Below are 23,700 nucleotides of genomic sequence, written 5' to 3' on the forward strand. Positions count from 1 at the left end.
CCATCTTAAAAAATACTTTGGAAAGCCTGCCAGGCAAAACAGTGTAGTGTGTTTGTGGAGTGTGTGCACAAGCAGGGGATCACATTTAATCATGGGAAAAAGCAGTGTGTATCTGTGCCCAGAGAAACATGGCCCATGGAGCAAGAGAGGAGGATTAATCTGTTCAGCTGTGGAACGTTTTTGGAGCATTCAACAACTTTCATAGTATTTTGTTGCCGTTGTTTGAAACGTGCTGCTGGCATCAAATTCAGAATTAGCAGATATTTACAAAAAAAAAAGTAAAACATGAATTATATTGTCTTTGTCCTGTTTTCAGTTGAGTATACTATATGTCAAGAAGAATAAGCAAATGATCACTGGTCTGTTTTCTTTATATTGAACGCAGTGTCACAACTGTTGGAATCAGGATTGTAATGAAGTAGTCTATACACATTAACTAGAAGCTTAGTAGTTGCCCTCCTTTCCAGCATATTGCCTATTTACCTCCCTGCTGTGGAAAGGTCATTTATTCATGTGCTAATCACTGCTTTTAGTTATTGAAAGATCTCCTTTTTGCTTTCTTTATATATTAAAGAAGATTGTCAACCACATTAATTGATAGAAATAACCTATTTTTTTATGCTACCCACCCGGCTTTAAACAAGACGAAGGGGCGGCTACTACGTGTGAAATCTGTGATGAAAATATTCAATACAATTATTTCATGTAAATGCTCCGACAGCTTAATCCTTAAATCATCTTAAGTGCTGAAAAGACTGCTTGGAAGTAGTGAAACATACCGACCCAAAACCAGGATACCGCACTCAGAGTGTGATCTAACAACTAAAACTGAAATTGAACCGTGTTAGTTAAGTTGAATAAGCTTTGGCTGTATTTATGGTTTTTTTGTCCATCATGACACAAATTATGCTTCCACATCTGTTGATCTAGGCCAATTTGACAATGTTAATAGTAAGTTACTATAGTCTGAAAAATCACAGAGCTAAAAAGAATTGACATTCCCCGAAATTGTGTCACAGTCTAAAAAGCCTGTAAAAACATTCTGTTATGCTGACCTGTGACCTGGATGTACATGGTGGCCTCGTCGTGCCCCGCCATGTTCTCAGCCTTCACTGTGACCTTGTAGACGCCTGGAATTTCGTAGCGATGCTGGATGGGCTCATCTGTCACCGTCAAGTTCTGGTAGATGGCCCGAACTCCGTCGCCGAGGTCCACCTGATACTTGGTGCTACTAGTGTCGCCCTGTTAGGAACGGACAAGGACTTTCAGATTCACATTGAATGGAAGGAAGGAGGATTAAGAAAACAAGAAAACAACCTTCATCCTACCTGTTCCTGGTGGACGATGAATGTGATGTCATCACCAGGTGCCACGGCCAACATCTGCCCTTTGATGCCGACCCGTAGGCCTTGCGGGGGCAGCAGGGGGCAGTTGTGCTGCTTGGCGCTCTGCTGCTTGTTTAGTCCCCCTTCACACATGTTAGATATCACTTTCCTGTAGCTGAAACACATTAGAGGACAGTGCGAGTGTGAGAGTATGGTGGTGTATGGCAAGTGTTTTAAAGGAATAGTTCAACATTGTCGTAGATATGCATATATTCTTTTTTCAGGGAGTAAGATGATAAGATCAATATAAGCCTCATATCTGTGTGCTAAAGATGGAGCTGGAGGCATTGAACTTGTATTAATGTATTAACATGTTATAAGACATTTGTGTTATCCAGAGGAAACAGAAATGTGCCGACAATTTTTGGATTTGGGGGGAATCACGTAAACACAGCTAAGCTAGCCGTTTGCCCCTTGCTTCCAATCTTTAAGCTAAGCTAAGCTAACCACGTCTTAACTCCAGCTCTGTCATTAGCACAAAAACTGGAGCTTGATACATTCTCATCATCTCACTGCCGGAAAACAAAATGAATATGCATGCATCCCAACAACGATTTCTTTAAGTCTGTCACTAATTTCTGACCCAGTGCTGGACTCGTAGGTCTGTCCTAGATGGCAGTCTTCGGGTGGTGAATCTGGATCGTGCCAGAAGTCGGCGAAGCAGCGTTTACCCTCTATATGGGAACGCTCAAAACCATAGTCACTACACACACACACACACGAACACACACACACACACACACACACACACACACACAGAGAGAGACACACACAGAGACACACAGATACGATAGAACAATAGTAAAATTAATGAGCAAAAATACTGACCTAACATAGTAGCACTCTATGGATGTGTGTAATAAAATATTTTACTGTTAAATTTAATGTCAGTATAACTGGAATATTTTCAGTGAATTTAAACCAGAGGTGATTTTGGTATTACGGGACAGGACGGGCCGGGGCTAGCTGGTTAGCGTGCTAACTTTGTTACATCTCCTCAACACCGTGCACAGACGTCTTTGACATAATGTCAACACTGTTGTTTCTTCACATTCTGTTGATAATCTTAATTCTTTTTTTTTATGTTTTCAACAAAAGTTCTGGCCATATATCTAATGCACCTTTAAATAGTGAATAATCAAATACTAAGTTTGTCAGATTGTTTTCATATTTCTTTTTCATTTCATTTAAAACTCTTTTACAGTATGTACCAACAATTATTCTTAAATTTGATCTGCTGTGATTTAATGCTGAAATTAGTGTTTGTTGTTCATGTTTGACTCCCTACTGTCTGTATATTCAAGATGCAATCTAAAGTCTGTGTGTTTTCTATCAATCTGTGGAGTCAGTGCTCACCAGTTGAAGTCTCTCTCGGCGCACTGACAGGGTTTGGTGGTGAGAGCCGAGGTGTAGCTCTTTCCTTTGATACAGAATGCCGTCTCCTTCCTTTTCCTGAAACTCCGTTCCTGGCCCATAATGCACTTCTCTCCCTGAGGGTGACCGTGGAGACAATTCAGTTTGAAGTACATGTTTGTTTGTTTGAACTGTACACGTGTTAATGCATTACCTGCAGGTCTGTGAGCTGCCAGGACTCGTAGTCAGACTCAGTACACTGACGGGGGAAAGACTGCCTGAAGTCCACTTTGACCAGCTCCCAGTCTGACCTGTAGCTGATGTGGCCGAACACACTGCGAATACACACCACAGATACAAAAATCGACACATTGTTTCAGGTTATATTCCTCCACATGTGGGCATGCAGCTGTACGCCTAACATAGTGACAAGACAGTGCAAATGTATTTTTAAAATGATGAAATATTCCTTCGAGGGGCAAAAATAACCTCTCATATCATCTAGCTGATCTGTTGTTTTCAATTTTGTGTGAAATATTCCTTTAAAGTTTGATTACAGGTAGGACTTCATCACTTAATTAAAGTCCCATGTCCAAAGACTCATGAATAACTATATAAATATACTCTCACAGAGCTTCCCCCTCTTCTCCACTAGATGGAGATGTTTTACAGTACAACACAGGTGATGTCTACCATTCCCAGCAGTGACTCCAACATTATGTTGCTGTGCTGGTGACGGCTCACGTTCACTTTGCCGGAGTGCAAGGCAAGCACGAGTAATGTCGCCTTCACTATCATCGTTAAGGGAGAGTGATGGATGTCTCAGCTGTGGACTCACATAATGCTGTCGTTTCACATTCTCATCTCTTTATTGCTGCTGTTTCACTTGTACATCTGGTGGTCTGGCTGCTGTTCTGTCGGCTGTTTGTCTTTCTGCTTTTAGTTTCTTCAGCAAAAGTGTATTACTTATTTTTTATATTTATATTAACATAATGTAACTGAAGTTATGTACATGAAGTATGTATGTACCTTAATTTTAACCAAAACCAAGATGTTTTCCTTCACCTAACTGCGTTGTTCAAGCGCCTACATCTAACCAAACCAAGCGTACAAAGAAAGTCCAGTTCACCTGTCACTAGTACACTGCAACGGCCACGCTGAACGGTGAGAAATGTCGTTTTAGGAGTCACTGATAAATGAACTGCTCATTCATTTAGGTATGAGGATGTGTTGATAATATCGCTTCCTCTTGACCGCTCCCATCGAGGTCATGGATTTCTTTTCATGGCGTCTTACTTTAAGTCAAACCATTCTGTCTTCATTGCTTTCACAGTTCAGCTGTATTCGTAGATTAGTTATATAATCTGTTATGTTTTTGTGGGCAGATTTTTCAACAGACTTGCAGTTCCACAGTTCAAAGTTCTCCGCTTTTCTGTTCGGGAACATTTTCACATCAATTAAATGGCACCATTGCCCCGTCCTCTGAGGAACACAGTGTGTTCAGCTTTGAAAGCTTCAAAAGCTATTGCAATATAAAACGTATTTTTATATATATGCTTAAATGGTCCTGTAAACACTGAGTCCATTGCATCTCGTGCTTGTGCATAGTTGTATGTTGAAGAACAAATGTTATTTTTATGTCCATGTCAAATAAATAAACTAAACTCCAGAAACAGAGCGGAACAGGTAGCATTTTATAGCAATTTTGTGGGTGTCGAAATGCCAGTTCATTAGGGTTGAAATGAGCAATTTACCCCAAGTTGTGTTGTTAGAAGAGTTTGTTGAATCTGACACGGAACATTTAGGAAAGAGATATGATAGAAATATGACATTAATCATGCATGAGGCTCATTGTTACTGGGAGAACATGTTGCTGTTGAGGATTTATTGGTTTAATGCTTGTGGGGGTACAGATGAAATTCAGTTCATCTTGGTTGTATTTTAATGGCAGCCGAAGTTTCAGAGGCGTACATCTCAACACCTCAGGGCATAAATAGAAATAATCTGCATGGCTATGTACCACGAGGGGCAAGACGTTTTAAACCCCTCCACATCCCAGTCCATGGGCTTCCACTGGGTGTACAGTATTCTGGTGTGTCACTGCTCGTCTTGCAGTAAAAATAAAATCTTTTCCTCTGAGTGTTAATTCCCTCCAGCCACAGAGTTAATTTAGCACTTTTTTTCTTCTTCTGAATAGCCACTTCAGAGCCACAAGAGCTCTGTTATTCGACAAATAGCATTAAAGAAAACAACATTCAATAACAATGGGAAATTTGTCCCTTTAGTTCCTCTCATTAAAGTCCAGAGCTAAGAATGAGAAAACATTACCAGGAATGTGTTTGCAAGTCATTGGCAGGAGAGAATTACAAATTGGTTTTCTAATTGTGGTTGTTACAGTACATGATGCTGAAACAGTCAGTAGCAGAATAAGCTGTCATGATGCTCTCATACAGCGGCATGTGCAATATAAGCCCATCGAGAGTCCGCCCAGGCTCTGATATTTGACCAGCTGTCATTAGTATGAGTGGTGGACGATCTCTGCTCCCCCACCTGTCCTTGGTGCTAAGTCACTGCTCAAAGACTTCATTATGGGATGGCAGGCTGCACCGTCAAAAATCGAAACTCAGTGGCAAGGAAATAGACCCTGGCTAATCTGTCAGACATGAGCTGCCCTCAACACCCCTCCTTGGCCACCGACCCTATCTCGCCAGAGCCAGATGGGCGACGTATATATATGTGTGTGTGTCAACCCAGAGGGTGTGTGTCAGACGCGTGGCAGATAATGGTGAGTGAGTCTCAGTGTTCAAGTCTTTCCTCCCTGTGTGTATGTGTGTGTGTGTGTATGTGTTTGACCATCTCTTTGCCCTTCTCAGCAGATTACAGCTGGAAGCCGGCCTTATCTCTGGGCATAGGCCTGAAGTCTGAGATGATGTGACAAGTCTCACTCCAGCTAACTTACTGATGGAGAGATTGGGGAAGAAGCGGGAGACAGAGGGGGAGACTATATTTCTTAAAAGATATGAACTCTTGAAGCTTATATCAACCGTCTGAAGCTGCCGATAGCTGACATTCTGTGTCAATATTCTTGATTTTTGACCAATTTCAGGACAAAACATTGGCAGGGTTGAGGTCTTTGCTTCACCAGAAGTCAAGTAAGGGATTAAGAAAAATCTCAGTTTAAAGCTACTACAAGTTATACATTTTTTGTTGATTCTTTTGCCCCTGTGGTCAACAGGTGATGGTGGTGAAACAACTTTGTTTTAGTGCCGTATCACAAGCTTCCTTCCTCAGTTTATAAAACTTCTCAAAACTTCAACAAAAGATATACTTTTTATTTTATGACTCATCCAGACGGGATAAGTTGGAATCTGAGCTGGTGACAGGCATTAAGAATTACTATTTGAATCAAAAACAAATGGCCAATGTTCTCACTGTTGTTCACGTTTGATTATGTAGGTCATATAGAGGCATCAGTTATAAACTGAGACTGTTTAACAAGCAGTTTAAAGTTTCTTGTACATTTAAATTCAATACAATTACATCAACAATGCTTGCAGCCCTCCTGAGGCACCTGATTACACACCATAAATCACACTTTTTGTCCTGAGATCTGAACCTCTGTTGAAGAAAAAAACCTGTACATTTTGACCTTTTTATGACCTACATCTGAAAGGTATATCTTATATAGTGTGCTCTAAGACATCTGAAACCTGCTGCTCAGACTGAGCTCTACATTGTCAGACTTCATTAGACTCTGTTGTATGCATTCCTATTCTGAGCAGCTCAAAGCAAAACCAACAACAGTAAAATAACATGCCAGTGTCAGAGGATGAGGTCTTAATAAACTACTTACATGCAATGCGTTTGTTGAAAGAATGTTCATCACCAGTGATCCAGGTTTGACCACAGGATCATTTGTGTTCATTCACGTTACTCAAGCAAGTGTTTATTTGCCCCCAACATTTGCATTAGCCAAAGGCTAAGTCTGCGGATAGCTGCTGCAGTCAGGTTGATAACAGGAGTGAAGATAAATCCACTTTTTTATCCCAAAAGTAATCTCTGAGCTCTCCTCCGATTGGTAAACGGCTTCGGATCACAGCAGAATTGGATGTGACTCTGGGTGTTTATTCCTGCTCTGCCCAGCTCTTCTAGCACAAGCACTACTAAGCAAACATCTTTTGTTAAAGAAATTAATATTGTGCAATAAATTCCTAGAAAAAAACTTGCACTGATCATTTCTAGAATACATAACCTACGTCATATCAAAAGTCACCAGCTGACGTCTTAGCAGTTATAAAAGAACCTGAACCAGACTACAGATCTAAGCCTGGTGAAGCCTGACAAAGAGCCCAGCAGAGACACACAAAGAAAGGGAGACAGAAACACAGAGTGCACAAATAAGGAACAGAACTATAGAAATAAAATGTCAGAGTGAAGAAAAGCAAGACGGGGCCAGGGGGCAGAGGGCACGAACAAGCCTCCTCTACCCAACAACCTCTGCTGTAATAGCAATCAAACCCTCTGGAGGTGAAGAAGGAGGATGGATTTGCAGGAAATCAGGAGACCAGCTGCTGAAAGCACCACAAAATTGGGCGCCTTGCTTTAACAGATCAAGAAAGAATTGTTGTGATGGGAGAGAAACTTCAATCATCAAGTATGAGGAAGATACAAGAGGGTTAATCTGTAGGAGTTGTAGGAGATAGTGTTTTAATTTATCCTTCCATACAGCTGTCTCAATTTCAGTATACTTAGAATATTGGCTCAGATTTGGAAATGTAGGGATTTACAGTCTTACGACCATCTGCAGTGAATTCAGCTGAACCTATACAGACTTTCATTTTATTATTCCAACAGCAGTCCTGAGATGGAACATTTCTCATGTTGAAATTGTGATTCTACTCACGTCATGACCAGGGTCTCGTCTCCTGGCTCGCTCAGGAGTCCATCGACGAACACGGAGGTGCTGGTGAAGTTGTGAACAGTCCAAGTCCGTCCTTCATCAATACTAAACCTGTGGAGAAACAGGCAGTGCTCCCAATCACCAATACTCAAACAGAGACAGCGATTAAAGTCTCAGGATGGAGCCTCACACTGGTCAGTAATGGGCATATTTTAAAAAACACACAGGGTGCCAGGGAACTGATCATTTATCTGCACCTTACTACATAGCTTACAGGAGTAAATATAGTGTTACTCTCATGCTCATAGTGAACTCACTTACTACATTATTTTGTGGGGTTACAGGTGAGGATTAACAAAACCTCAGTTAATGACCCAAAGACAAAATACACAAAAGAATGAAATAAAAGATGCAAGAGAGATCATGTGACAAAGCTGTACCTTGGCCCTCTGGACTAACAGGAAATTTCCACAGGTAGAAAGTTACAAATGATCTAAATAAAATAAATGTTAGAAGAAGTGCTTTTTTCCAGCATAACAGTATTTAGTATTTGAGTTTCCTTCAAATCCAAACTCAAAATGACAAGTCTGACACAGACAAAGCGAGCCATCTGCTCCGCTTTATTCACTGTGCCTACGACTCCTGCAGTTAACGCTGGCAGCAGGGCTGAGTAAATGTGACTGCGTGATGGAGAGGGAACAATGTGGAATCGAGCAGAGTGTGGCTCACACTACAGGCTGTGTTTGGTAATGATGTGCTAACAAGGACTACAATGTGATAATCAGGTAAACATGCACAGTTACAAGGAAACCGAACGGGTAAACAGAGCTACTGAAGAGTCTGTTGCTATGGCAAAGGCCTTAGTATGCCTCAAATAAAGTGGTCGTCAGATCGTCTGACAGCGTCTGAAACCAGGCAGTGTGATGCAGCAAGAGGAGGCTATGACGGTAGGCTTGTCAACCCCGACCTTGTGGCCATTTGGAACAACTATAAACAGTTTCACCCTTATAACAGACATGAGCAGACACAATAACATGGGATCAATTTGTTAGAAGCATACTGGGGCTTTAAATGTGTTATTTATAAGAAATTGCCAGAATTCAAAAGTAGTTTAAAACTATAGGGGGCAGCATAACGACTTGCTGCTGATCACAGCTATCTCTAGCTGCCATTAGCAAGTATCTCAGTTAGCCATGGAGCTATGCCGTCCCATTAGCTGACTGGAGTCCGCCTGCACAGAAAAATGATGGGGGAGTTCCAACCAACAGATGCCAGTTTGAAAACAGGGGACACAATGTGGAGGTGATTTAATGCGGCTCTGACCAGGACTATGACTCTGGTGATGAGACAGCAGGCGGGGCCAGGAGAGTAATGACGCTGTGGGTGAAAACAGTGTGTAGAGCCATCTCCATCTTTCATCTATAACACTGATAAGTTATCCTTGAGCAAGGCACTGCACCACCATTTTGATCCATAAGCATCAGCTGGTGACTACAGCCCTCTTCATGTCGATGTCCTCAGTCACCCATCCAATTATATCTCATTTCCTCCAGCTAATACCCGAGGAATGATTAGAAATGGATGGAGCGATAACCCTGTAATCAAATAGATTAGCAGGCCAAACTTAATATTACACTCGATGCCACACACCAGCCATTACTCCATTCCTTCAGTGCTGTAAAGAAACCTTAAACAAGACTTACTCTACGCGCAGCTAACCATAAAACATAAACGTACATAACACAATCCTGTCCAACCAGCATGTTTGCCATGGCATCTCATTTCCACGCCTGCTAGCTTTTCATAATTAACTGATATGAATGCATTGTGTGAGTTACCCCTTGAAAAACAACAACAACAACAACAACAACAACAAAAAAAATATATATATATATATAAAACTCCATTGAGTTTGAGTGAGTCTATGAGAGGAGCTGGGGGACTATCTCAAATGATTTGAGTGTGTGTGCGTACAGGCACAGTTGTCGCTTTCAGGAGTCTAGATGCTCTGCTTCTCAAATGGCCGTGAAAATGGCTGTGCTTTGATGCACACAGTTGTAGATATCCTACCCCGCTTGGGAACATGCTGTAAGTATTTCAGAGAGTCAAAAGGCGCTGCACAGTCGGAGAATAAGTTTTGTCGGAATGTGGACAGAATTTTGGGAGTATCACGAGTGTCCTAATGCTGAGGACTTGACTTTGTGAAGGAGCATCTCAGGTCAAGAATGGCTCCTAGCAAGACAAGTACTGACTCTCCTCTAAACTCTCTCCTGCCATGTCCTCAGTCTCTCTCTGTCTATTGCTGTATTACTCTTTCCATGTCCTCCTTGCCCTATCCTTCTTTGCTGTCAGCTATGCTTACTTCTGTCTGGGAGGTTAAAGCAGGCCACACAGACTCATTAAAAAGCTTATCTTACATGGGTAAATCTCCACACTAGATCTTGTACGAAGAGAAAAAAAAAACATTGCTGCTGCCCTGGTTACTATTAATCTGGCAATGCAGCTGGATTTGTGAGAACGTGAATCCATCTTGCCAGGCTTCAAGCTATGCGATTATGGCCAACACACAGGGGTTGAACCAATCAGCCTCTTTTGAGGAGCAGCTGGCAGCTACGGATGTAGTTTAGACAACAATGGCGGCTCTATAGCATCAGTTGTGTCAGAACAGGAGAGTAAAATTCAGTGGAAGAAGTGCAAAGAAAGGCACTGAAGACTTTTCCTGATGGAGGAGATGTTTTTGCTCCTCTGGCCTCGGTAAGAGTTTGATTTACCAGCTGGCTCCGCTGGTGGTAGTGCTCTACTGTTGATCTGATTGGTCAAAGTTAGCCCATGATAGATTGTGATGGACAGATTAGTCCAATCACCTACAGAGTATTGTTTTTAAAGTCCCTGCCCTTTTCCAAATGGTTTGTTACACATAACCATCTGGGAAAGATGGCATGCTCTCTTGCATTGAATTTTGGGCAAACATTAGGCTAATTCCTAATTCCTTTTATATGTTGGGAGATGTGGCGAAGCGGGGCAGATATCCGCAGCAAATAACACAAAAATGAGCCCAGTATCTTGAATGTGGCCACATTTAGGATTTTATTAACTTAATCGGATACATAAGTCCCATGTTTTGTGTAAAATCTGCCTCAGAGCAATTGTGAACCACATAAGCATTAGCCGTTTTTACCCTTGACTACAAAAACTGAAAAAGGGAGCTCAGATTTATCTGACTGCTTGTATTAATTGGTGAAAAAGTAGCCATGTGCAAAGATACTGAAAATCAGGGTGTGATACATTGAGATGCATCAAGATAAATTGAGGTCATTGTAGATTTCCATCTCTAGACCTTATCATGTCAGTTGATGTGCTTTAGTAGTGCATATTCCTGTATTCCCACAAACATCTTTGAATAATCCAACCTGAATATTTTCGATCCTTCCTGTGGTTTGGGGCTGCAGGGCTTTGTTGGCCATTAAAAGTATCGAAAATAGGGCCTGACATAGTAAAAGGATTAAAATTTCAAAAGGCTACTAAATTATCTTTTACCGATCTGCTGGAGAGCAGCTGGGATTAAATCACTCGCATAATTTATCCCCTTCTATAAAAATCTGTGGTCTAACAGGATGTCAGTATAACAATAAAGTTGCAGTTCCACAATAGAGACGAGTAAGCCAGCTAATTAGAGCAGGCGTCCAACAGAGACATGTACTGAAGATGTAAAAAAATCAATGTGAAAATTACTGGAATAACAGTGCTGTTCCATTATTAGTTTTTTGGCTTGAGAACAATGCCTTGCAGTCTTCACAGCTAAAACATGTCGCTCTCACACATAACACTGGAAGAAAGACTGAGTGGGGGTCGTGTAACTACAATAAGAACGAGAGTTTCTGGCTCCAAATGCTGGCTAGGAGCTTTGGAAACCAGCAGTCTCAGCACCTGATGAGGTGGTAACATTATGGTTATTTTGTGTAATAAAGTGTGCTCATTTCACTGCTATGAAGTTGTCTTTCTTACAGAACACTCTCTTATGCCTTCACTGCTTACCATGGCTGATTATGGGATGTTTTCCACTGCACTGCCAGGGCCTTTGGGGTTATTGATTTAGTTGAGGCATGAAGGAGGGAAAAATGTGAAGGACAACACTCCACGGTCGTTCACCGAGAGACCGATGAGGGCCCATCTAAAAGGTCATTTGATTTAGGTGATAAATGTTTTTCTGAGTACTCCCTTATCTATGGTTTCTCATTAATTCATCCTTATTTATTAAGGTCGATGAGATAACATCTTGCTGAGCTTGAAATTGTCTGCATGAGCTGTGGGTAGGGACGGGGATGATCTTAAATGATTTTGAAGGGTACAGTGCTGCACCGGGGAACTAACTGATCTTTCCCTGCGCTCTAAAAATATATGGAATGTGCTCAGCTCACATTGAGCTTTGAAGCCTGTTGGTAAACTTCATGCTAATATTTTGGGCTTTGATGGGCCAGGTTGTCAGCGATAGTGACGTGTCATGTTTTATTCTTAGACTGTGTGACTTCATGTACTGAATTATGACTATTCAATTTAATGACTTCACAGTGATGCGATAATGGAGAAGCTTGCTGTATATTTATTAAACTATTTGTCATATTCTTATTCTATCTAATAATCTAACAATCTATATTCCACTGCACCCAGCCCTTTTCTATTTTGCATTGTCATCCTCATCAAAAAAATGACCTTTTAGGTTGACTATGAAAGCACATTAATATGACCCATGTTTACATTTCTTCTTAGGTGGCGACCTCTAGTGGCTGTAGTAATTATTACAACAGCAAAAGAGAAAGTCAGTTGAAGTAGAATAAAGAGCCATGGGACTCCCTAAAATCTTTTTCACCCGGGATCAGCGCCTCACATCGTCACACAGAGTGTTGTGTGCCTGATACGCATGCTCATCGGCTCGCATTGGGTGTCTTGTCACCTGTAACCTCAAACAGAGATGACTAAAAGACCAAAGGGTGTGGATGACTACAGAGCAGCTTCTTGTGTGAAAGTAAAAGTGAAAGTTGACTTATTATTTTAGTCCATACCATGATCCCCCCCACCCCCCCACCCCACCCAAATTGTTAATCAACCTGAATCTTATCTGTCATATCAGAGGTGGATGACAATAGATGGTTTAAATAAAAAGTTAACAATAATAATTTCACACTCTCAAATGACTTTTCACAGCAGAAAGGATTGCTATGCATAGGGTGACATAACAGAGATCTTACTTGAGTATCTTAAGGGGAATAGAGGTGTCCTTGATGGCAACAATGACCCCACCATGGTCCAGGTAGAGAATGTGATGCTCCTCCTCGAAAACCTTGAAATGTGTGACATAAAAAGGTTTTCTTTCAAATCACGAAAAGCAGAACATTTTTAGCGTTATTGAAAAATATTCAAAATAGCACAAACCATACTTTGGTGTACAGTTTGGAGTAAAAGAAGACTAGACATGTAACACTGGATTTTGTAACTCCCCAGACTGTGTAACTTTCATGAAAGCAGAGGTAACGTATAGAGAAGATTAGGAGGGGAAAAGCAAAGAAAGAAGCATCAAGGGAGGACATGACTTACCTGTCTCCACGTCTTCCCACAGTCTGAAGTGATGTACATCTCTTCCTTATATTCCACTAGCTTGGAGCCAAGGTTACCTGAAGGAAAGAGGAGGAATTTAAAATTTCATCAGGCAGGGAGGCTCATATGAAGCATGCAACAACAACAGATTCAAAGAGAACAAAGAACACAGAGAGAGCCGCTGTGAGGAGACTATACATAATAACCAAGCAGAGAGGAAGTCGCATAGGTTGAAGATCCTGCTTTATATGTCCCCTTTTTCTTGTTTTACTTTTCTTTTTAACAATTTTCCAAATGGGAAGGGGCCTTGGAAAAGTCTATCAACCAAAGAAATGATCAAAGTTAGCCAAAATATAAAAGAAAAGAAGGGTTGGCTTTGGCTGATAATTTCAGATGAATTTTTTAACTGTTAGTATGGAGGCCCAAGACTGCCCGGAGAAGAAAACATAAATGATAAGGTTCAGAATAATAAGTCAAAATACTGCCTTTCTAAGAAATACATGGCACACTAAGTTATAATTATGGGAAAATAAGTCCCATACTTTGATACGATTTAGCAAGTGAAATGTTTGATTTATTATTATGTGTAATTTTGTCTTTGCTGACAAGAAGATGCCAACCTTTGTTCAAAACATGGCATACAACTAAGTCATTTTAGCAGTTCATCACTTTAACATTTTAACATTCAACAGGATTATGCAAACTGTGAACATTTTATTTTCTCACTTGGAGAAAAAACATGGCAGAGCGACCTATCAACTATGGCCGCACGCTTGTGAAACGGGAAGGAGGGAGAGAGGAAGTAACGTGAAGCTTGCCAGACTTGGAGCAAAGATTGTTGAGTCCAAGTCAAGTGTCAAGTCTCTCATGGTTGTAATGAGCGTTCTATCATTTGCTGTATGCTATCTGGTCTGCTAAGAACACTGCATAACTATATCTAAGGAATTCAGAGCATGTTTTTTCTTATTGCATTTCAATATGAAAAAACAAAACAAAACACAATGTTGACTTACATTAAAAAATCTTTAGCAGCACACTGACCCAGGAGAGACTGACTTCTTTCTCATGAATATATGACTTATTGCCCTGATATGATCCTATGGAAGCCCATTTCTGCCAGTTAAAGACTAATAATGTATGAAAATTTAGCCCAGATTAAAAATATATATACATATTTCCATGGTAATTAAACTGTTTCCACAGGCCGCAGACTTTATACTGTAAGTATACTGAACTTAATGTATAAATGTTGTGGACTTTCCCTTTAAAAAGTCATGACTTCAACTTACCGTGAGTATTTTTTGTAACGTTTTAGAAGCAAATGGAATGAAAGGAAATGGGCTTCCACAGTGGACAGAGAGATGACCTAGATAGCTTATTTCCCCTATCTCATAAACAGACACAGGCAGCTCAATTATTCTCTTTTCAGGACTTCTGGTTGTTCTTTTTTTTTCTCTTACTGTCAGGACAAACTCTCTGCACAAACAAACACAGTGAAGAATTCAATAAGTGAAATTGCTGGTGGTTTAGTGGAATCCTCTGTGTGTCAGAGTGCCCAGGCATGTCTTGTTTTATACTCCACCACTGCACAGACAAAAAGCACCACTTGTGTCACGGCTCCTCTCAGGGTAAATGGAGGTCTGTCTCTGGAGGAGTGACACTTTTTAGTTCAGCCACGCAGACTGTTTGCATATAATGGGAGTGTCATTGTAGAGGCTGCAGATAAAAACAAACCGCACAGCTGGACACACACACAAACTCACACATGGGCATATAATAAACAAACACTGCCACACACACATACTGACACATTTCTTCATATTAACCTTTGATGCTCGATTTATTTGATCCCAGTCATTTTTTAATAGGAATATAACGATACCAAAAACTTACAGTCCTTTATTGTCAAGATAAATAGTCCACGATATATTTATCATAGTATTTTAAAAAACAAAAAAAAAGATGACTTAAACCAGGGGTCACACTGCTGCAATTTTAAATATGTCAGGGAGTAGTTTTATAAAGTCGCAGGGAGTAATGACCAAGAAAGAGCTGTTAGATGAAGAGCTGCAGTCGACCTGCACACCTCCAACTCAGGTAATCCTTTTCCCTCAATAACGTTGACAGGTTATCCGTTATCACTGAGTTTAAATCCCACATATTGCCAAAAAATCTTCCGCCGTCACCTTGTCAGTCAGCTTTCCCAACTTTCTCCAAGCTAAAAGTGAAACGCGACTCCTGTTACTCTGTGCTGCGACCCTCCTGCTGGCCCCGCTGCACGACGTAGACACTTCCGGTAGTTTGCAATTGGAGCGTTTGTCGTCAGACTGTTGATTTTTTAAAAATGTTAGATGACAGTGGGGGTAGTGTGCAAGTAATGTAAGTAACCAGCAAGCCTAGTGCAAGGTTTAAATCTGTGATTTATAAGGAGAAAGAAAGGATTTTCACTGTTAAAAACTTATGTGCATACAGATGTTTAACGCTGTTTGCATTTTTTTAGTATATATGAAGAAAATATGAGCAGAAGCGCTGCCAGGTGTCTGGCATACATAAATAAATAATAATTCAAGTACAAATGTATTTCATTTATTCCTCCTCTAGCTGATTCGCACATGTTTTTAGCACACAGGCAGGTACATTATCTGGTAGAGGAACAGCACTCACACTGAATCTGGCTAGCTTAGCTCTGATGCCGCCCCTTTTTTCACTCTTCCTGGGGCGATCGCATCGCTTTCAGTGATGTTTTGTCCCGCTCGTCTGGCTGGCTGCTGGTCACGGTCTGTTGCACTTAATCCAAACCCCACACTATCTTTTCCAATGTTGATGCGTGCATCTCTATTGTAGGCAAAGCGTGTTTCAGTAGAAGGGGGTTATAGAGGTGAAAAAAATAAGTCTATCAAATATGTAGAGAGGATTAAAGGAGCTACTGGCCAGCAACAGTGCATACATGTGTGAGGTTGTGTGCCTGTTCATGTGCACATATGCACATTCACATATGTGTCTACATTTAAGACAGTGGTCTTGCACTGTGGGGGGCACCAAACCACACAAAATGCCAATATCTACATAATGTTGAGATGGCAGAGAAGACAGCATTAACTTTGTGGAAATATTCCCATTATTTTAAATTCTAGGTGAAAAGGACAAGAACAACATCACAGTGAAATGCAAGTTTAATTGTTTCTATGCAGTATATGTTTTTTTTTTCGTTGTTTTTTTAAAAAGCCCATGCACTTTCATTGTATTTGTGCTTTTATCATTTCTGTGTAAACACTTATAGTTTAAGGGTTCATTAGTTGAATTTGTAAACATCATATACTGGCTGTAAGAGCCTGTGTTGTATTGTTGTAAAGCTGTGTCTCTGTCCAGTATGCTGTCACATTGTCAGCAAAAAAAACAGCTGCAAATGTTTTATTGCCTCTGTCTACAATGTCTTCAGAAACACACTTCACTGAAATGTTTTTGCAATACAAGAGAAAGTTTCCAAATGAGCATGTCGATCCAGTTTGAAGTCTTGGAGCAGAGCATAAGCCTCCTGCGTCTCCTGCCTTCCTGTGTCTGTTCCCCAGTCCTCGCTTGTTCCCCATGGCTTTAGGGTTTGTCCTCTGTTTTGAATTACTGTTTGGTTTTCTGGATTCTCCTTGCTGTCCATTTGTAATAATGTCTATTGATTTTAATAGCTCCATTCAACTTCACATAATAAAACATCATCAGAAAAGATATTGCTTCAGTAAAATCAACCAAGCCTCTCACACCATTTTAGCCATTTCTGGACTAAAATGATTATCTGATGTTTCTCAAAAATATACTGACTTTCAAAAGTCAGCTGAGCTGCAGGCTGTAGCTCAGTTCTGCACCGGTGAAGACATCCAATACAGATCACAGTTAAACCAACAGTCAAACCAAACAATGTATTGTGAAAGAGCAACGTCTGCTTTGCTTGTCTTCAAGCCAATTTACGTTATGCTTGGGTTTCAGTTTCTGCACAATATGATTCTCTTTTCTCTTCACAAAAATCGGGGCTATAATTTTTCACTATAGGCAACTGCTAAATTCTTTCAGTCTTTATTAAAAAGAAAGTACTGTTGCTGCTTCTGTAGACATAGATCTTAAATTCCTGCTCAATGTTTCAACCAGAAACATTAACTGTATTAACATAAAAAAGATGCACAAATGTCGTGTGGAGAGAAGGTAACACAGTCACTAAAAAAAGTAGTTTTTGCTCTGTACACTCACCAGCGCCCATGATGAGACCTGGAGCAGAGTCTTTGGTGTGGACAGTCCCGGAAACGTAGGGGTTGTCCGCCCAGCGCAGGTGGAGGTGGAGGTGACACTCCGGCTGCAGAGCAGAAACATGTGGAGTGAAATGAAAGTGAGGACAGAATGTGCTTGTCATTCTCCAACAGTATCTACCTCGATCCACGATCTAATAGGCTGTTTCACAGTGGATTTGAAACAATGAGCATTAATACATGAAAATGTCACTTCAGTGAAATGGTTTGTGAACTGAAGACAGTCATGTTTAATGAGTCTTACCACACAGATACCTGATAATCCCGCTGCAAATACAGCTCAGTGTGGGGATTCAGTGCTGTTAATCAAATCTAACATGGTCTTTAATGGAAGCTAATTCATTTCACACGGGAGAGTGAGACAGTGCAAACAATTGTCACGGGGAGAGTTGTTCTGGATCTTGCTGCTGTTCTGCAAATCATAATATAATGGTATGCACATTATGTTGTATTCATCTGAGGGGAATTTCTTTTATGACAATTCATTTAAATGATGCATCATATGTGCAAAATTATATTGGAATATGTGAAATATAACAGTGTTAAGTCGTGGGGCCCAAAAGTCTGAGACCACTCAAGACACTTCTATTTTGCATCTGTTTGTTTTATTACAAAGATATCATCTTAACAATACAGTACAAATACTTCTCCACAAATCTCAAGGGTGTAGCATGTCTGAAGAATGGAGTGTACTTCTCCTTGGTCAGGGTGGAGTCAGTCTAACAGCCCCAGACTTGAATATTCCCACCACCGTGTTTCTCTGTGGATTTGAAACTTCTGTTCGTCTCCTTACATACACCCGTCTGTTACTGCTATAAATCTCTAACTTGGATTCATCACTACAGAGGACTTTTTTTTCCCCAGTCATCCAGTGTGAAATTCTAGTATTTCTTGCCTTCCTCAGACAACATACTTTTGACATTACTCTAGCTGACTGGACTCTTGTGTTCTTTATGTAGCAAATTCTGTATCTGTGATGAAGTTGCTCGTCTATGTCTTAGGGAGCTTAGTTTGATATATTGCGCTTCTAATGGCATGGTCACTTTGGGTCAGCCTGATCGTGATTTGGATACAGCTAATCAAGTTTCTGTCTCCTCAGACGCCATGACTTGATGCTGAGAAAGCTACTTTTTGCTTAGAGTAACAATTTGAGTTCTGACACGTTCACTTGAAACCTGAAACTGATTATTGCCAGTTTTACGTGACAATATCAGAGATTTTCAATGTGGACTCAGACTTTTGAACCCCACAGATTGATATAACTACAGCACTGAATAGGCCTGGTTTTTAACACTGCATTGGCATCTACATTTCTAACCACAACCTGCAGACGGTCCCTTACTGTGACATTTCACCAAGTACTGACCTGAAGCCACCTTTAGATTTTGTTTCAGCGAGATGAAAACAAACAAGGCTATAACACATAAAAGTAAGAATGTGGCAAGTGTTTGAATGTATGTCTTGGCATGCCCACTCGCTTTCAAACACACACTATCTGCTTGTTTACCGATACTCCCAACACTTTTTGACAAGCCTCAGTGTTTTGTAGTGTTAGGATGAGTGATAGCAGCTCATATTACCTTTGTTTTTGATGCGTTCACAGCCATGGCAATTTCATTTCAAGGGCAATACTACCTGTTTGTATTATCTGCTTTATACAGTACTTTTAAACAGATTGTAGACATTAACCATTATGATGAACTGCTTCTGTACATTTAAGAGGCCGTTATTCTCAGCCAGTCTCTGTCAGATGGTAAGGTAATGGATACAGCTGACAGCATTGCCTGATACAGTAACATATTAGATAGCGCATCTAGTATCTGGCTTTGTTTAGCTCGGTGACTTTTGATGTCAGTGAGCTGATGTGTGTGATGCCAGCGTTTGAAATAAAGCTGCCCCGCTGACTGATAGACGTGAAGACATGAATCCAGGAGAGCTGAATTTCTTTGCAAGGTCATTATGTTGATGTATGAATGAGACCAATGAGAGGAAGAGGTCAATATTGGAGTGAACACTCGTGTGTGTGTGTGTGTGTGTGTGTGTGTGTGTGTGTGTGTGTCAACAATGGTACACAAGTCTCAAGCTGATACCCGCGTATCCTCCAGATGTGTCAGCCGACTGGAGTGATGGTTCAAATAAAGGATCAGACTCTCTCTCCCTGTGAGGTGTGATGTATGGATATCACACTGGTGGCACATTGCTCTTTGTCTTCTAGCCTTGCAGTAGCAATATTGAGAAGATGAATGAGCGAGCCAGGCAAGCTGCTCGCACGCAGTCCTCAAAGGGCAACACTCATCTTTCCTGCTCCTGACTTTGTGTTCACATTATGAACAACTTGGTTGACAGGTCCCAATTTTGCTTGAGCGCAGATACAAAGTTTGAAAATGTGGTCTAGTAGCAGCAGTATCTAGTGTTTGCAGCTTTGGTGGTGGGCTTTACATCACACTAAGAGTATGTAAAAAAAATATGATGATCAACACAGACAGCCATTGAAGAGTTTTGAGAAGTTTGTTTGGCATTTTAAAGCCACGATTTTCAGACTCTGTCGGCCCCGTTGTGGCATCAAAAAAAGAAATAAGCAGACAGCAAAGCACTGATAGCTGCCATGGATCTGGGAGACATTTAAATGACAGCTCTGATTTTTGGGACGTATATTAATTCATGTACCAGAGTGATTTTAAAATGCCATATCTAATATAATTCGACTTGTAATTTATCCTGTAGTGTGGATTTAGTGGCTCAGGGATTCCGCAACTCTATCCACCTTATCACAAGTCCTATAATACCTTAATACCGTGAATTCACACTATTCTACTACTACGGATTCTCTTTACTTCCTCAACATCAACGTTATACTCATCTTACCTTAGTGAGCACAGTGCTTTGTCACCTTTTAGTTACTTCACCTGTAACAGTTCGCTTTTTACATATTGTTAATAACTTGTGCAAGACACTTCAATACTAAAAGCACTGTGAGGTTATCATACAGTCGTAGGCAAGGCTAACATTACTGTAGTCAACTCTAAGGCTTGTTCACTTACCTAGCGTTGCACATCTTCTGCATTTAGTAATGATAGAATATACTGTAGTATTTACAGTTTTTCAGATTTCCTGATAACCACCTCAGTGTCTTGGACAACCATTAGCAACATCAGCTAGTCACTCAGCTAAGCTAATGTGAGGCGGCTGTGGCTCTTGTTTACGCTCGGTGCTTTAAAGTGCTGCCAAAAATGAAAGTGTCCGACGTACACCGTTCTGGGAGAGTGAGTAGTAAAGCTCCGACCTCATTACTCGGAAACATGACTGTGCTTTTCTTCATTTTTTGTGGCTAGCTGGGTAAGATGACTGGCTAACATCATTAGTAATTCTCAAAATAATGAAAAAAAAAATGTTTTAAATACTTTTAAATTGATCTGTATTTATTGTAAAGTGGGGTGTGAGGTTGAAATCATGTGACAGCGATGTAGTTTATAGCCTAGTGGGGTCCACCCTGTTGGGAGATGACGTTGTTGTAACTGGTATATGGACACGTGGTAATTGTAAACACATTCACTTTAAAGCTGCAAAGTCAATATTTCAACAAAGGTAGTGGAGTAAATAAAGGGAAAAAGGATTTTTTTTTCTAGGGTCAGTGCTTACAGCTTTGCAGGTGATAGGCTTGCCATTCATGTCCGTGGCAGGCGGGGCCAAGGGTTCCCAGTCTCGTCCTTTGTTATAGGTGATGAGAGTTGTCACTTTGCCATCGATCTTCTGATTGGCGAGGAAGACTCCCTTGATTCCACGTACCTGAGAAACAAGGTGGATTTTAAAATTAAGGAGTGGAAATGACAGAATAAATGCTAACACGTAGTCTAACAGCAGCACAAGCAAGGAAGAATCATAAAGTCTGTCAGCAATGTCAGTTACACAGAAATATCTATTAGCTCACACTTTTTCCAGCATAAGCTAGTGGTCATACCCAAATAAGGCTGTAGCATTAAAACCTATGTATGTTCTGAAATTAACAAGGGTGTGTTTTATGAATTTAACTCTTCATTTGTAAGAGGAAGAATGTGGGATTTATTTTCTTTCTCTAAAATGTCCCATAGTCTCAACTTTAATTAAGTAGCTGGATCTTCAAATTGTCATTTTCTAACATAGGCATAGAATATGGGCTGAGGGGAGAATGTGGGGAGATTATGTGTGGGCAGAATCCTTATAAAGAGTCCAAACATGAAAGTGCTGCAACTGGATCGTACCACTACCTTGAACTACACAGCTACATTAAGAATATTAACCAGGAGGTGCCCTTTAACTGTCAGCAGTACTTGAAGCCGATGCATGTTACTTGAAAGACTAAAGGGAAACCACTGACACAGAAACTACAGCACTTAGTGTATAAAGTTAACTCACTGAAATCAATACATACTGCATGTTTTTTTGCGGCTGTGAGGTTGATAGTTACAATCCCTGAAGCTGAAACATTAAACAGTGAGATGATGGTGAAGCCTGTGCAGACAGACATTTAAACAGAGCCAGGCAGCCATGTCAGACATGTCTCCATCTGCAGACTCCCACAGCTCCCTTTGCCATCTATTATGTAGCACTGATGTTTATAGAGTGAAGCAAGGTAATTGTTTGAATCACAGTACATAGGCCTGCTTGTGTTCTATCTGGGCTTCTGACTTCTTTCATTGCTGTCTGCAGTTCTTCATCTCTCAACCTCTGTTCAGCACTTCATCTCCTGCTGTCTCAAGTCTTTATCCAACCCCTGTATGTTGTACGCCTCTCTATCACTCTCTACAGCATGTGATGAGAGTGCAGCCTGGGGCGAGGGAAAAGAGAGGAGGAGGAAATGAGTTTTGCAGTGAAGCCTTTGCCTCCATGGTCCACCGCTTCTTTTTCCTCCGACACTTCCTCTCTCCTTCCTTCTCCGCCGCACTTCTTGTCCTCAGGCCCAGCACCCATTTATCTAGAGACCTGTCTAAAACACTCAGGCAGTCAACACAGAGCTGAACAATAACTTGACTTGCTAGAACATTACAGAATAAAAAGGAGGACAAGATAAAGACGCAAGTTTCCAGATCAGGCAGAGATCTGTTTACAGATGTCTTCATAACTTATGCAAGATTGCTTTCAGTAAATGAAGACATCATTGGCTGAGCTCATTAATTTTACATCAATTCAGGCGGGGAGGAACCTGCACTTATCTGCATTTTTTTGGACACATAATCATGTTGTCTGCTGTATAACTGACCTTTTGCTAACCCTCTGCCCCGGTGATTGCACAATCACAGCTTAGTAACCGTAACAAGGCACGACAGGTCAGTCAAGCTTTGGATTGCTCCGCATGCTAAAGGAGTATAGACCGGCTGAAGGATGAGCAACACCCTGCAACTGTTTGGTTGATTTTCCAAAACAGAAACACAAGAGTAAGAGTGTACAATGAAATAATTATGATTGCAGAGCGTAATGGCTTTAGGAGAATAACACCACCCATGTATAGATTGGTTTCTGTAAACCTTGCTTTCACTATGTTATTAAGTCTGCTTGATTTTTCCTGCAGAAACGAAGGATGAATTACAGCACAAAGGAAGTGCGTCTGCAATTGCGCAACCAAAACAGAAGGAGGCATACACTGCAAAAGAAAAAGAACCTCGCTGATGGAGAAGACAAAGAAGGCGAAGAGAGAGAGTGATAGGTAAAACAACAGTGAATGAACAGCCATTCACTCGGTTGGATGTACAGATCTGCATGGACGAGCTGATGAGTTGACTACCATGATACACTTACATGATACACAATACGACACACCTCCTGCAGGAGTTCTCTGTACATTGCAGAAGCTACTCTTGTCATCTCTTGTCACAACTCGCACAAAGACTCAAGCATTTATAAGAAAAACATTGTTTTTGCTGAAGTGGTACCACTTAACCAGTTTCAAGGCAATGTGAGATAGCACAGCCTTCTGAAATACAGCTATCTACAGCAAAAAGAATGCCTGCTTTATCTATTAAATATGATTAAATGGTTTCATTGTATGATGTGGCTACATTCATGTGTGGAACCAGTACTTGACACTGATTTTTTGCTCTGAAGAAAATGAAGAAATGTGTCGGGATAAAGAGTCCCATAAGGTCTAATCATAGAACATTCACATACTTTGAAACTAAACTTTGTGGCAAACTACTCTAAGGGG

At 40.7% G+C, this 23,700-nt stretch overlaps 1 protein-coding gene across 1 annotated transcript in view; it reads right to left on the reverse strand.

Annotated features, from left to right (window-relative positions):
- sorcs2 (sortilin-related VPS10 domain containing receptor 2) overlaps positions 1 to 23,700 on the reverse strand; it is a 357,654-nt gene that overhangs the window by 12,468 nt on the left and 321,486 nt on the right. The window contains exons 10-19 of the mRNA XM_073474430.1: positions 21,162 to 21,308; positions 17,467 to 17,569; positions 13,231 to 13,307; positions 12,885 to 12,976; positions 7,642 to 7,749; positions 2,953 to 3,073; positions 2,742 to 2,875; positions 1,969 to 2,088; positions 1,329 to 1,500; positions 1,056 to 1,242 (exon numbers count right to left, since the gene is read on the reverse strand). Of these exons, the coding sequence (XP_073330531.1) occupies positions 1,056 to 1,242; positions 1,329 to 1,500; positions 1,969 to 2,088; positions 2,742 to 2,875; positions 2,953 to 3,073; positions 7,642 to 7,749; positions 12,885 to 12,976; positions 13,231 to 13,307; positions 17,467 to 17,569; positions 21,162 to 21,308 (1,261 nt within the window). The remainder of the gene's footprint in view (positions 1 to 1,055; positions 1,243 to 1,328; positions 1,501 to 1,968; positions 2,089 to 2,741; positions 2,876 to 2,952; positions 3,074 to 7,641; positions 7,750 to 12,884; positions 12,977 to 13,230; positions 13,308 to 17,466; positions 17,570 to 21,161; positions 21,309 to 23,700) is intronic.

Source organism: Pagrus major, chromosome 10, assembly GCF_040436345.1.
Source record: "Pagrus major chromosome 10, Pma_NU_1.0".
Classification (NCBI taxonomy): domain Eukaryota; kingdom Metazoa; phylum Chordata; class Actinopteri; order Spariformes; family Sparidae; genus Pagrus; species Pagrus major.